The sequence below is a fragment of the Rana temporaria genome, chromosome 1 (genome assembly GCF_905171775.1).
Source record: "Rana temporaria chromosome 1, aRanTem1.1, whole genome shotgun sequence".
NCBI lineage: Eukaryota > Metazoa > Chordata > Amphibia > Anura > Ranidae > Rana > Rana temporaria.
The window spans coordinates 527,884,915-527,899,431 of NC_053489.1; the positions used below are offsets into that span (position 1 = coordinate 527,884,915).

At 45.7% G+C, this 14,517-nt stretch overlaps 1 protein-coding gene across 1 annotated transcript in view; it reads left to right on the forward strand.

The window, feature by feature from the left end:
* TMEM131L (transmembrane 131 like) overlaps positions 1–14,517 on the forward strand; it is a 146,713-nt gene that overhangs the window by 99,351 nt on the left and 32,845 nt on the right. The window contains exons 18-23 of the mRNA XM_040331969.1: positions 6,214–6,323; positions 6,458–6,530; positions 7,321–7,445; positions 8,971–9,113; positions 9,194–9,380; positions 13,870–14,055. Of these exons, the coding sequence (XP_040187903.1) occupies positions 6,214–6,323; positions 6,458–6,530; positions 7,321–7,445; positions 8,971–9,113; positions 9,194–9,380; positions 13,870–14,055 (824 nt within the window). The remainder of the gene's footprint in view (positions 1–6,213; positions 6,324–6,457; positions 6,531–7,320; positions 7,446–8,970; positions 9,114–9,193; positions 9,381–13,869; positions 14,056–14,517) is intronic.

A 14,517-nucleotide genomic window follows, 5' to 3' on the forward strand; every position in this document is an offset into this window, starting at 1 on the left:
CCCTCCCTATATAACCCCCTCCCATAGGAGGAGCACCTCAGTTTTTTCGCCAGTGTCTTAGGTGTTGGTCATGGAATAGCTTTGCCTCCACATCCTTGGGATCAAGGCAGGCTAACCGGATCTGTCCAAGGTGCCTCAGAGCCAAAGTGGACAGTACCCGGGCCCCTAACTAGGGGGTTTTGCCCATAATGCTTCTCTTTCAGAGAGCTGGATCCTGGGCCCAGGACTTAGAACCTTTTGGGGTGCCTAAAGTCCCTGTTTGCCAGGATGCTATATGGGTCCAGGACAGTGGGTTCCTTCAAAGGACCCCAGGGCCTGAAGGTCTAGACGCCACCCACGGAGATGGGGGAAGATTGGACCACTTGCTGTGCAAGGTCCTGCGGCATGGAGCAGGTAAGAAGGGGGGGCCTGCGGGACTTGGTTCGTCAGCAGGCTCTCCAGGGGGATCTTTTGGGGGAGTTTGCCTGAGTATGCTCCTGCATTGGCAGTCTGGGGCCACTATGTCTGTGTAAGACAGGATGGTCTGTGTTGTTACTCCCCATATGTGTGATCTCCCTGGTCTATGTGTTGCAGGTTCTATCTGGCTGGGCGCTAGGTGGGGTATTAGTGTGTGCCTACTCTTTACCCTGAACTAGGGAGGTGTCTGGGCCTACCTGGAAGTTCTTACCTGGCCGGGTGCCGTGCGGATGTTTCCTCTGTGTCCTGTCCATTTCTCCAGCGTCCCTGCAGCATGCTGCCTCCACCATGGCCCCCCCCCGTGACACGGGCACGCGCGCGGGCGCGTGCACAGCGATATAAAAAAAAAACGAAAATTCGCGCCGTTTTTCAGAGGGGGGGGCGGGACGTTGGATCTCATAAGAGGAAGGGGCGGCCCTTCCTCTATGCTGTATTAGCTCAGTTTGTTTCTGAGCTCAGGAGAGGAGGACACAGAGCGGCAGCAGTACAAGCCTGATGCACAGTGGCACCCGGTGGCGCAAGGGAGTATTGCAGTTCTGACAAACAGAACTAGCTTTTCAATCTAGCCTAAACAATTCCTTACAGCAGGTGGATTCTTGCAATTTCTCTTGTGGGGAGACAATGTGATTCCATAGAAAAGGGGGAAAAGGGACTCAGGATCCAAAAATCCCCAAAAAAAAAAAAAAAAAATATGCATAATTGAAAAAAAAAGACAAGAAAAAGGGGGAACACATACTGGTCTCCCCATTGGGTTTTTTGGGCATTAGTTGTTCACTACTGTCCCCCTAAAACCGCATAGTTTTTTCTCCTACCTACATCAGTTGGTTGTTGTAAGTAGGGGTACCTCGGTATTGTACCATGGCTTCCAAAGCATCAGGATCAGGGGAAATGGCAAGAGGTGCCAGAGGACAAAAGGGTTCCCCCTCAGATTCTGAAGGTTCGAGTCGGGATATGCCTGTACTCTCCCCACAAATTATTCCAGTAGTGGGTGCCTTGGTTGAGCCATTAGGGGCGTCTGGTGCTGAGGCTAGATCAGATCCACCCAACCCTGTGTTTGTCACAGAGGAAATGCTAGCCCTTTCCTTAGGGGGACTAGAGAAGAGATTGGCAACTATTGATAGTCAATTCCATGTCGGGCAAGAAGCGGACTAGGTCTCCGTCACCTGGGGGTGTACCCCCAGATGCTGAGGTTCTCTCCCTTGGAGAATTAGAAGCTCAGGAAAATCATTCAGACCAGGACCATGAGGGTTCAGGGAATGAGGAGTCTACTTATGAGGAGCCAGTCTCGGCCTCCCAGGCAGAAAGTTTGTGGATTCAGTCATTGACAGACATGGTCCGCCTGGCTTTTAAGTTGCCCTTACCAGAGCCTCAGGCTTCGGCGGTATCATCCTTAGGTTCATTGAAAGCGCCTTTGAGCAACGCTGTTTTTCCGGTCCATCCTCTTTTAGAGGAACTGATCTTTCAGGATTGGATACGACCAGATAGAATCTTTTTACCACCTAAAAGATTTTCCATCATCTACCCTATGGAAGAAAAATTTTCCAAGAAGTGGGCTCTCCCAGCTGTGGATGCCGCCATCTCTTGTGTAAATAAATCTTTAACTTGCCCGGTGGAAAACATACAGATGTTTAAAGAACCGGTGGATAAGCGTTTTGAGACACTTTTAAAGGCATCCTTTTCTACGGCAGGTGCAGTGATACAGCCAGCAGTGGCTGCTATTGGGGTTTGTCAGGCGTTAACAGACCAGACAAAACGGATGCTTAAAGACATTCCTGCCCAGCAGGCAGAAGAATTATCGGATATTCCTAGAGCCCTGTGCTTTGCGGTGGATGCTATAAAGGACTCCATTCAGCAGGCGTCTCGTTTGTCACTATTTTTAGTACACATGAGAAGGCTCTTATGGTTAAAGAACTGGGCGGCTGAGCCCCCATGCAAAAAACTTCTGGCTTTTACCAGTCAAAAAGAAGTTTCGGGGACCTGCGTTCAAAAGGCAGCTCTCCCCTATTCCGGGGCCCTCCAATTCCAGGCAGTATCGACGGCCTCCTGCGAGATCAAACTTTAGCAATAAGTCGCAGGGACAGGCCTCTGGGGGCAAGAAGCAGTGGTATCGTAAGCCAGCAAAGCCAGCCCCTAAATCTGCCTTATGAAGGGGCGCCCCCACCCACAAAGGTGGGGGGAAGGCTTCGTCTTTTTGCGGAGGTTTGGGAAGCCGATATCCCTGACAGATGGGTCCGGTCTTCCGTGGCCACAGGCTACAGATTAGAGTTTCTAGAGTTTCCTCCACCTCATTATCAGGAGTCAAGGGTACCGAACGATCCAACAAAAAAGGCCTCTTTACTGGCGGCGTTGGATCATCTGCTTTGCCAGGGCGTGATAGTAGAGGTACCAGCCCAAGAGCAAGGGCTAGGGTTCTACTCCAATCTGTTTACCGTTCCAAAGCCCAACGGCGATGTCAGGCCAATTTTGGACCTAAAGGGTTTAAACGTTTACCTAAGGGTTCGTTCTTTCCGGATGGAATGTGTTCGGTCTGCAGCCGCCGCACTCCAGAAGGACGACTTTCTGGCGTCCATAGACATAAAGGATGCTTACCTGCATGTGCCAATTTTTCAGCCACATCAAAGATTTCTCCGCTTCACAGTGGCCCAGCGTCATTTCCAATTTGTGGCGCTCCCTTTCGGGCTGGCTACGGCCCCCCGGGTATTCACGAAGATCCTAGCTCCGATCCTAGCCAGTCTAAGGATCCAAGGGGTCACGGTCCTAGCCTACCTTGACGACCTCCTAGTCATAGATCACTCGTCTCCTTGCCTGGAACGAGCAGTGGCCCTCACGGTCCAGTACCTCGAAAGGTTCGGTTGGATCCTAAACCGAGAAAAATCAGCATTCCAACCCACAAGACGGTTGGAATACCTTGGCATGACATTAGACACAGAGCAGCAAAGAGTGTTCCTGCCTCTGGTAAAGGTCGAGGCCATCAAAGACTTGATACATCTGGTTCTAAGCAAAAGAGAACCAACTATTCGCCTATGTATGCGACTACTAGGCAAGCTAGTGGCCACGTTCGAGGCGGTACCTTACGCTCAAAGCCACACTCGCATCCTACAGGCAGCCATTCTGTCAGCATGGAGCAAGAGGCCACAGGCCTTGGAATTTCCTTTGCCAATCTCATCAAGAGTTCGGCAAAGTCTGTGCCGGTGGTTAAATCCTCAGAATCTACTGAAGGGAAATCTTTCAGCCCCGTGGCCTGGAAGATAGACCACAGATGCCAGCCTGAGGGGCTGGGGAGCGATCTTGGATGGTTGCACTCGCCAAGGTACTTGGGCACAGGCGGAGAGGCAGTTGCCCATCAATATCTTGGAGCTCAGAGCTGCTCGGCTAGCCCTCGAGGCTTGGACAGCCAAATTGCAGGGGTTCCCGGTGAGGATACAATCGGACAATGCCACAGCTGTGGCATATATAAACCACCAAGGGGGGACCAAGAGTCAGGCAGCTCAGAGAGAGGTGAGCTTGATTTTCCTGTGGGCAGAAGCTCATGTGCCCTGCATATCGGCAATATTCATTCCCGGGGTGGACAACCTGCAGGCGGACTTCTTGAGTCGTCAGACTCTGTCGCCAGGGGAATGGTCTCTGCATCCGCAATTTTTTCAGGTAATCTGCCAGATGTGGGGGATGCCGGACGTGGATGTCATGGCATCGAGATTCAACAAGAAGCTAGACAGGTTCATGTCCCGGACTCGGGACCCTATGGCCTGCGGAGCCGATGCGTTGGTTTGCCCTTGGCATCAGTTCAAACTCCTATATGCCTTTCCCCCGCTACAGTTGCTACCCCGCCTGTTACGCAGGATCAGGGTGGAGCACAAACCAGTCATCCTGGTAGCTCCAGCATGGCCCAGGAGGGCATGGTACTCACTAATCCTAAAGATGGCAGTGGGAGACCCTTGGACGCTTCCTCTACGGCCAGACCTACTCTCGCAAGGCCCGATCCTCCACCCTGCATTACGGCGTCTAAATTTGACGGCCTGGCGGCTGAATCCCTGATTCTCAGGGGTAGAGGGCTGTCTAGGCAGGTAATCTCTACCCTGATCAGGGCTAGAAAGCCGGTCTCCAGGGTGATTTATTACAGGGTCTGGAAGGCCTACGTAGGCTGGTGTGAGTCCAAGAAATGGCTTTCCCGCAAGTATACCATTGATCGAGTGTTAAGTTTTCTCCAGCTAGGAGTGGATAAAGGCCTGGCATTAAGCACAATCAAAGGACAGATTTCAGCTTTGTCAGTGTGGTTTCAGAGGCCGTTGGCCACCCACTCGCTGGTTAAGACCTTCATACAGGGGGTCTTACGTATTAATCCTCCGGTTAAGTCACCACTTTGTCCGTGGGATTTAAATCTTGTTCTGTCAACTCTGCAGAAACAACCTTTTGAGCCGTTGGCTGAGATTCCTTTGGTTTTACTGACAAGGAAGTTGGTATTTCTGGTTGCAATAGTTTCCGCCAGAAGAGTGTCAGAATTGGCAGCCTTATCTTGTAAGGAGCCATATCTTATTCTGCATAAGGACAGGGTGGTTCTCCGTCCTCATCCTTCCTTTCTACCAAAGGTTATATCCAGTTTTCACCTGAACCAGGATTTGGTACTACCATCCTTCTTTCCGAAGCCTACTTCCAGAAAGGAAGGGTTGCTGCATACCTTGGATATTGTCAGGGCCATGAAGGCCTATCTTAAAGCTACAGAGAAGATTCGGAAAACAGATGTGTTGTTCATTCTACCGGATGGGCCCAAGAAAGGGCAGGCAGCTGCAAAATCCACCATCTCGAGATGGATTAAACAGTTAATTACTCAGGCCTACGGCTTGAAGAGGTTGCCTCCTCCTTTGTCAGTAAAGGCTCATTCTACCAGGGCCATGGGCGCCTCCTGGGCAGCACACCATCAGATCTCTATGGCTCAAGTATGCAAAGCGGCAACCTGGTCTTCAGTCCACACATTTACTAAATTTTACCAGGTGGACGTAAGAAGGAATACTGATACAGCCTTTGGGCAGGCAGTGCTGCAGGCTGCAATTTAAGACCCTCAGAATCGGGGGCACCCTTGAGTTAAAATTTAAATTTAAGTTTAATTTTTCTCGACTAAGTTGGATTTATTATTATTATTTGAGTATACCTCTAAATTAAATCCTTTGTCTTGGGAAGATGTCTCCCTCCCCTCATTAAAAGCATTGCTTTGGGACATCCCACATAGTAATGAATATGCCGCTCTGTGTCCCGTGATGTACGATAAAGAAAAAGGGATTTTTAATACAGCTTACCTGTAAAATCCTTTTCTTGGAGTACATCACGGGACACAGAGCTCCCACCCCTCTTTTGGGGAACATTTTGGGAGGCATACTGCTTGCTACAAAACTGAGGTACTCCTCCTATGGGAGGGGGTTATATAGGGAGGGGCACTTCCTGTTTGAGATTGCCAGTGTCCATCACCTGAAGGTACTCCATATAACCCACATAGTAATGAATATGCCGCTCTGTGTCCCGTGATGTACTCCAAGAAAAGGATTTTACAGGTAAGCTGTATTAAAAATCCCTTTATCATTCCTTCAACTTCACAATTATGTGCCACTTTGTGTTGGTCTATCACATAAAATGCCAATAAAATACATTTGTGTTTTTGGTTGTAACATGACAAAATGTTGAAAATTTTAAGGGGTATGAATACTTTTTCAAGGAACTATATCTTTTCAATTTTTAGTTTTCATGCTTTTTGGTGTTTTGTTTTAGGTGAAATATGTTATGCTGAAGAACCCATCTCCCTTTCCAGTAACAGTGCAACTACTACCTCTCTCTCATTACCCCAACCCTCAAGCTGCTCTCAGCCTTCTTGGCAAATGGTATGTACATTAACCTAATTGTTGCATGTGCTTGGCCCTTTTGTTTTTATTTTTCTTATCACAGCACCCCAACATATTAGTTTTGTGTGTCCCAGTTTTTTTTTTTACATTTCAAAATTCTGTTTGCTTTTTAGGTATGGTACAATTGAGCAGGATATTGACTTCACAACAGGCGAATTCAGGCTGCAAAAACAATGTGAAATGCAGGTAATGCATGTAGGTTTTTACATAAAAATTTAGGTTTGTTAAATGATATAAACATAACACAGAATCCGTTTTACGGTGAAATCCAAGGATATTGAATCCCTTTTAATTGATATATATATATATATATAAATATAATATAATTTGAGAAGGAGGGCGACGTCAAGATTTTGTGTTTGTGGTGTTGTCAGGTTTTGTTCTTAGGTTGAAATGAAAGTAAAGAGAAGTATATAATGGGGCAGCAGAAGAAAAGTAGTAGGAAGGAAGGATTCACGCTGTGGTGTTTGTGAAAGAATACAAGGCAAGGTTGAGTGTTTATGAAGGTTTGGACTTTGATCTCTTAAAGGAGAAGTACAGCCAAATCTCATTTGGCTGTACTTCTCCTGTAGAGCACAGGAGTGCAGTTTGCTCTGCAGTCTGGTTATTTGTTGTCGGCAGAAAGATCACAACCATATCGTCGGGATCCGCCCACATTCCTGGACTGGCACCCGGCTCAGCCTCTCGGTGAGCCACTGAAAATCTGTGCCTGCCGCTCCCACCCCTTCCACAGCCTAACACTCCAGTGAGCGCTGGAGGGGCAGAACACAGCAGCTTAGCGGGAGAGATCGTTAGTACAGTGGCTCCAACCAGAGCGGACAGTAAAAAACAAAACAACTTGGTGTGTTGTACTTGGAGGCATCCAGGTCACAAGAGATGTTGATGGAAAAAAAAAAAGTTTAAGAAACAAAAGAAGGTCGGTTTACGTTTACACATCACAACTTTAAAAAGATAATGCCTTCTTCCTATCCTACAGGAAAAATCTCAGAAATGCAATGGTGAAGTACTTGAGTTGCATTTATCACCTTGGGAGTGTCGGAAAGTTGGAATAGTCTTTGCACCTCTGGATTACCGAAAAGTTACCTCACTTATAATTGTCCGGTATGTATTTTTTATGACTGCTAAAAATGTCACCAACATGCTTGCACCTGAACCCAGATATTCCATCTTGCATGTAAATAGTTATACTTTATTTTTAGTCAATTCTGAAAACGCCGGGCTCTCTATCAGCCAGTGGTTCTCAACCTAGGGGTCGGGACCCCCTCGGGGGTCAAATGATGATTTGCCAGGGGTCACCAGATCCTGGGCTGTTACCAAAGCCTGCACCACTCACCGTTTTTTGCAACCGCCCATTCAGTTCACGGCATGGCTGGGGGGCAGAGACTAGAGGTCATCTGACTGGTGAGGAATGTGAAGTGGGAGGAGCTGGAGGAGACCCCATCTCCTGATTTCGACATAGGTGTCACTGCTACGAGACCCCACAAAGTCGGAGAGACAGTGAAGCCGAAAACAGTGGTTAACACTACCTGTGATTATAGTTGCCATTAAAAGTCCCCACTACAGTACTCAGATCAGCAGATGACCATGATCAGAAGCACCTAAGTTGGCCAATCAGAACTCCCTGCAGCACTGCCACTCATCCCATACCCCCCACCTACCCACCAAGGAGTAAGAGAAGGAAATAAAATAGAGAATACATGAAAGGGAGAGAAAAAGAGGGGGAGGAACAAATAAAAAGGGAGAGAAAAAGCAAGAAAGACAGCTAGAGAGGGATGGGGTAAAAAAACAAGAAATTCGGATAGAGAGAGATAAAAAGGAAAGCAAGGAGAACAAAGAGAGTGGTACAGCCTAAAATGTACCATAAAGGTTTAATACTGTACGAGTGGAAGGGTCTCGGGAAGCGCTAAATGTTCGTGGGTTAGGGGCGCAAATACTTGTCTTGCCTTGGGTGCTGACAACCCACACTACGAAAATAATTTGACTTTTAGGGGTCCCAACAACTTGGGATGTTTTATCAAGGGGTCACGGCACTAGCAAGGTTGAGAACCACTGCTATCAGCAATAACTGCTGATAACTGTGTTTTTTCATTAACTTGTGGGCCCCCAGTATCAGCAGTAACGCCAGCATAATCCCTAGCGTATTCTAGTCACCCTACCTGCATCAACAGTCACATTATTGTGCAGGAAGTAACTAACAGATCAAGCAGACATCTGTTTTACAAAACAGAATAACTAATAATGGACTCTTGAAGTACAGATTTACAGACCAACTTGACTTTCAGAAGGAAAGCTTTTTCTTTTGTATATGACAAAGCTTAATGCCTATATTTTGGTAATATACCCCGCTCCTTAAGCGCCCCTTCTCATTGAAATCAATTGGCAGTGCCGCTAAAGCCCCTGTAACGTGCCTCAGCAGCTGCGCTTTGTAGGTGCTTTTAACTCTTTATTCGGTCGCTAGCAGGGGGTTAAAAGCACCCCGCTAGTGCCCGAAAAACGCTTGTAAAGTGCCGCTAGATTTAGCGGCGTTTTTTGGACGCTGGCAGTGTGAAAGGGCTCTAAATGGTGTTATCCTATGTGTCCATGTACTAAAGCTTCTCTTTAATAGTAAGTGCACCTTTCTTGACAGGAACAATTTGACTTTTCTGGATATGATCACCGTTGAGGGTCATGGAGCAAGAGAGATGTTGCGTGTTGGAGGAAGACTGCCAGGAGTCGGAGGGTCCCTTCGATTCAAAGTCCCAGAATCCACACTAATGGATTGCAGACAACGTAAGTATATTTATTAATATGAGTTTTCATTGTTTTACAAGACTGTAAAACTTACCAAAACTTTGTTTATTTTTCTGCAGAGTTAAAGGATAGCAAGCAGGTTCTGTCCATCACAAAAATGTTTAAGGTTGAAAACATTGGTTCTCTGCCCTTGACCATTGTGGCCATGAAAATTAATGGATACAACTGCCAAGGTTTTGGGTTCGAAGTTCTAGACTGTCACACGTTTTCTCTTAGCCAGAATGCCTCACGGGAAATCAACATTGTGTAAGTGTCTATGTTAGTCTGTCAGCCAGGCATAAAGTAAATGTCATATCTATTGATGTGCTCATTCGTACAATCAAAAACGATTCACCAGTGCTTAGCTCTGCCAAATGGCAAAAGTACCTAATATACGTCTTGCCGACTGATTGACACATGTTCTGCAGTAGGGTGGGTCTTAACACCCATGTGCTGCACATATGTGTCTGTGGTACACTGCTGTTCTGCACACACTGTGTGGTGCCAGTACATCGACCTGAGCTTTCACAGTTTGATTGGGGGACGGTGAAAGGTGCTCCTGATCATGGGACCGCTGATCTGAATGACAGAAGGCAGTGCTCCTAATCATGGGACACCCTGTGACTGACAGCCAGTCACAATCAGTCAAGTGTGTCCCATGATTAGGAACACTGCCTTCTGTCATTTAGATCCCCTTTAAAGGCCTGTTGGGATGTGGCGGCATAAGCTTAAAATCAGATTTTTAACTCTAAACTAAAAGCAGAGTTTGATATAACATAAATTTGAATTAATAGGTCTAAGCTACACATCAAAAATACCAGTAGTGTGAGCTATGAAGAAATTAAAACGCAAACTAAATTGGCATTTTAGTATTCCTTTAATGTACCGTGCATATCTAAGAATCCAAGTGCAGCTACGATTTTCTCTTTTTAAAGCCGAGTTCCAGTCACAAAACATTTATTTAAATATTGTATATACCTCATCGGAGCTACAAAATGTAGAAATCCACTCTGTGTCCACCTGATGCTTTTCCAAACCCAAATATTGCTTTGGAAAAGTAGCAGTGACATCATCACTGTGCTGTACAAAGCCTTTGCAGGCAGCAGAGGTATAGGAGGGAGCCAACTGGCCCAATTCACTATAGGCCACTTAAAGGAAAATACGGGATGTGATAGATACAAGACCAATAAGCCTGCAGGAGGAGAGGGGAGCAGCAATGAGCTGCCTTTTTTACAGGAATCCCCTGCACAGAGGCAAAATTTCACACTAGATTACTGCACAGATCTGGAAGAAATATATAGAGCACACTAGCAACAATACATGCCTCTTGTATTCAGACAACATTTGCATATCCCTAATTCCAGTTTTAATAAAAACACATTAACTATACTGGTAACTATGCTGTAGCAATAATATTGTAGATCGTTTATTAATGATGTATTCAAACATATAGGCTTGGTGTATACTTGATTTTTCTTTTGGTGATATTTAATAACCACGTTTTTTTTTATTGTTTGCTATAAAAAGGAAAATAGACCAAACATTTTGGTAAACAAAAAAAAAAAAAATTCCCTTGCGTTTAAAATAAAAATGCCAGGACAGTATTAAAACTCCCCAAATTACCTATATTATTATTTTTTTTTTCCTATAATTTTTGGAAAATGCTGGTAAATATGGGGGTTGAAATATGGAGTTTTGGTAATGGTGTACTAATACATTATTGTACAGTAGGAGGTGAAGAGATTAATGTGTATGATAAGGGAGGTGTAGGGTTAAAGTAGAACTAAAGGTAAACTTTTTTATTATTATTATTATTATGGATAGAGGAATTATCCTCATTGAAGAGAATTTTTTTCCGGTTCTGCGGCCAAAACAAGAGGTTAGAGGAAATCCTTAAAGCGGGGGTTCACCCTTAGAGGGCACTTTTTCCCCTTAGATTCCTGCTCGTTTTTACTAGGGGAATCGGCTATTTGTTTTAAAATATGAGCAGTACTTACCCGTTTACGAGATGCATCCTCTCCGTCGCTTCCGGGTATGGGCTTCGGGAATGGGCGTTCCTTCTTGATTGACAGTCTTCCGAGAGGCTTCCGACGGTCGCATCCATCGCGTCACGATTTTCCGAAAGAAGCCGAACGTCGGTGCGCAGGCGCAGTATAGAGCCGCACCGACGTTCGGCTTCTTTCGGCTACGAGTGACGCGATGGATGCGACCGTCGGAAGCCTCTCGGAAGAATGTCAATCAAGAAGGAACGCCCGCTCCCGAAGACCCATACCCGGAAGCGACGGAAGAAGATGCAGCTCGAAAACGGGTAAGTACTGCTCATATTTTAATACAAATAGCCGATTCCCCTAGACCGAACGAGCAGGAATCTAAGGGGAGAAAAAAAAAATTTAACAAATGGGTGAACTCCCGCTTTAAGTAATGGAATCCCTGGTTGTTACCAGGGTCAACAGACTTGGTGTCCCCACTGGAAGATTACCCCTCTATTCCTGTTCTGGGGGCAACCCTTGCCGTTACTTTTGGTGATAACCATAAACGGGACAATAGAGAAGGTGCATCTCTCCATAGGGGGCACAGATGACAAACACAGAACACGTGTTCTATTCCCCTTTCACACTAACCCTAAGTAAAAAAAAGAAGTTTAACCTATAGTTATACTTTAATGTACAGTTCACTAGCGAGACAGGCCCTGGCGATGAGATGTTTGGGAGCAGAAAGTGGAGAGAAGGGACAGGGAAAGGGCTTAAAGAAAAAAAAAAATTCAATGTGAATAAAAATGAAAGGATGAGCAGCTCCTGATGCATACACATTCATTAATTTACCATTCATAGACTTCCTCTGTTTTAAGAGAAATGGGAGGGAGGGGTGTACAATGTTAACCACTTAAGGACCGGACCAATATGCTGCTAAATGACCCAAGGGGTTTTTACAATTCGGCACTGCGTCGCTTTAACAGACAATTGCGCGGTCGTGCGATGTGGCTCCCTAACAAAATTGGCGTCCTTTTTTTCCCACAAATAGAGCTTTCTTTTGGTGGTATTTGATCACCTCTGCAGTTTTTATTTTTTGCTCTATAAACAAAAATAGAGCGACAATTTTGAAAAAAAATCAATATTTTTTACTTTTTGCTATAATAAATATCCCCCAAAAATATATAAAAAAACATTTTTTTTCCTCAGTTTAGGCCGATACGTATTCTACCTATTTTTGGGGAAAAAAAATCGCAATAAGCGTTTATCGGTTGGTTTGCGCAAAATTTATAGCGTTTACAAAATAGGGGATAGTTTTATTGCATTTTTATAATTTTTTTTTTTTTACTACTTATGGCGGCGATCAGCGATTTTATTCGTGACTGACATTATGGCGGACACTTCGGACAATTTTGACACATTTTTGGGACCATTGTCATTTTCACAGCAAAAAATGCATTTAAATTGCATTGTTTATTGTGAAAATGACTGTTGCATTTTGGGAGTTAACCACAGGGGGCGCTGAAGGAGTTTCGTTTCACCTAGTGTGTGTTTACAACTGTAGGGGGGTGTGGCTGTAGGTGTGACGTCATCGATCGTGTCTCCCTATAAAAGGGATCACACGATCGATGCAACCGCCACAGTGAAGAACGGGGAAGCCGTGTTTACACACGGCTCTCCCCGTTCTTCAGCTCCGGGGACCGATCGCCGCGCTCCAGCGGTCCCGGAGCTTCGATCCGGGTCGCGGGAGCGCGCCCACGGCTGGGTACTAGTACAAGACGTACCTGTACGTACATGTGCCTAGCCGTGCCATTCTGCCGACGTGTATGTGCAGGAGGCGGTCCTTAAAGTGGGGGTTCACCCTTAGAGGGCACTTTTTCCCCTTAGATTCCTGCTCGTTTTCTCTAGGGGAATCGGCTATTTGTTTTAAAACATGTGCAGTACTTACCGTTTACGAGATGCATCCTCTCCGTCGCTTCCGGGTATGGGCTTCGGGAATGGGCGTTCCTTCTTGATTGACAGTCTTCCGAGAGGCTTCCGACGGTCGCATCCATCGCGTCACGATTTTCCGGAAGAAGCCGAACGTCGGTGCGCAGGCGCAGTATAGAGCCGCACCGGCGTTCGGCTTCTTTCGGCTACGAGTGACGCGATGGATGCGACCGTCGGAAGCCTCTCGGAAGAATGTCAATCAAGAAGGAACGCCCGCTCCCGAAGACCCATACCCGGAAGCGACGGAAGAAGATGCAGCTCGAAAACGGGTAAGTACTGCTCATATTTTAATACAAATAGCCGATTCCCCTAGACCGAACGAGCAGCAATCTAAGGGGAGAAAAAAAAAAATGTAACAAATGGGTGAACTCCCGCTTTAAGTGGTTAAATGGATTTTTTGCATTGTGACTATTAAACTATTATGAATGGTAATCACATTGGTTAGGACTCTGAACAGTGTGTCTGTGTATCAAGATGTCTAGTGACCTCTCGGTACACAATGATTTTCGGGTGGAACAGCTGCCTGCAGTCTTTTTTTCCCCAGATTAATTTTGTAAACAATATAGTCTGATAGCTGGTGGACCTCATAAATTTGGAGTGAACAGTATCGTCTTTCAGTTGTAAAGGTGAATTTATGTTTTCCTAGATGCCGGCTTGCTTTTTCTGATGCTTACTTAAATATGTGGTTCTGCATTTGAACTTTATGAACTTGTTGGAAAATGAGCATGTTATAGTGTGTTTACGTATCTTGTACACGGAGACAGAAAACTAACAATATTTCATCTTGCACTGGACAGGTTCATTCCCGACTTCACATCATCCTGGGTAATTCGTGAGCTCACACTAGTGAGTGCTTCCAATCTGGAGTTCCGCTTCACCCTCAATGTGACTCTGCCCCATCACCTTTTACCCCTGTGTGCTGATGGAGTTCCCGGGCCCAGCTGGGAAGAGTCCTTCTGGAGACTTACCGTCCTCTTTGTTAGGTAGATGAAGATGGTCTTTTTAAGTAACTTTCTAAGCGTCTTCCTGTATGTTTTTACCAGACAGTTGGTTTAAAAATTTTTTCTTATGTTGGATGTTGAACAATAGAACCACCAAGGGCTTAGAGTGTTCATACTTCTAACTGTAGTGTCAGCAAGCAATGGGTCCCAGGGACAGAATGGGCATGGCAGGAATAGGTGTGGTTCGAGCCCTGGCTAATATTTGGGGGACTGTATGACATCACTGAGGTATACAATGACACATCCTGTCCATCTTCAAGCCTAGGCTCATATCAGTTGTGATGTCAGGAACAGTATGTTTGCATGTGTAGCACTGCAGACCAGTCTTTCTTCTTGGGCTAGCTCCCCCACATAACAGGCTCCCAAGTATTGCCATTGTTTCCTGTTCTTCCTGAATAGAGTTCAAAGTGATGAGCATAAAAGGGAATATACATTTTGCTAATG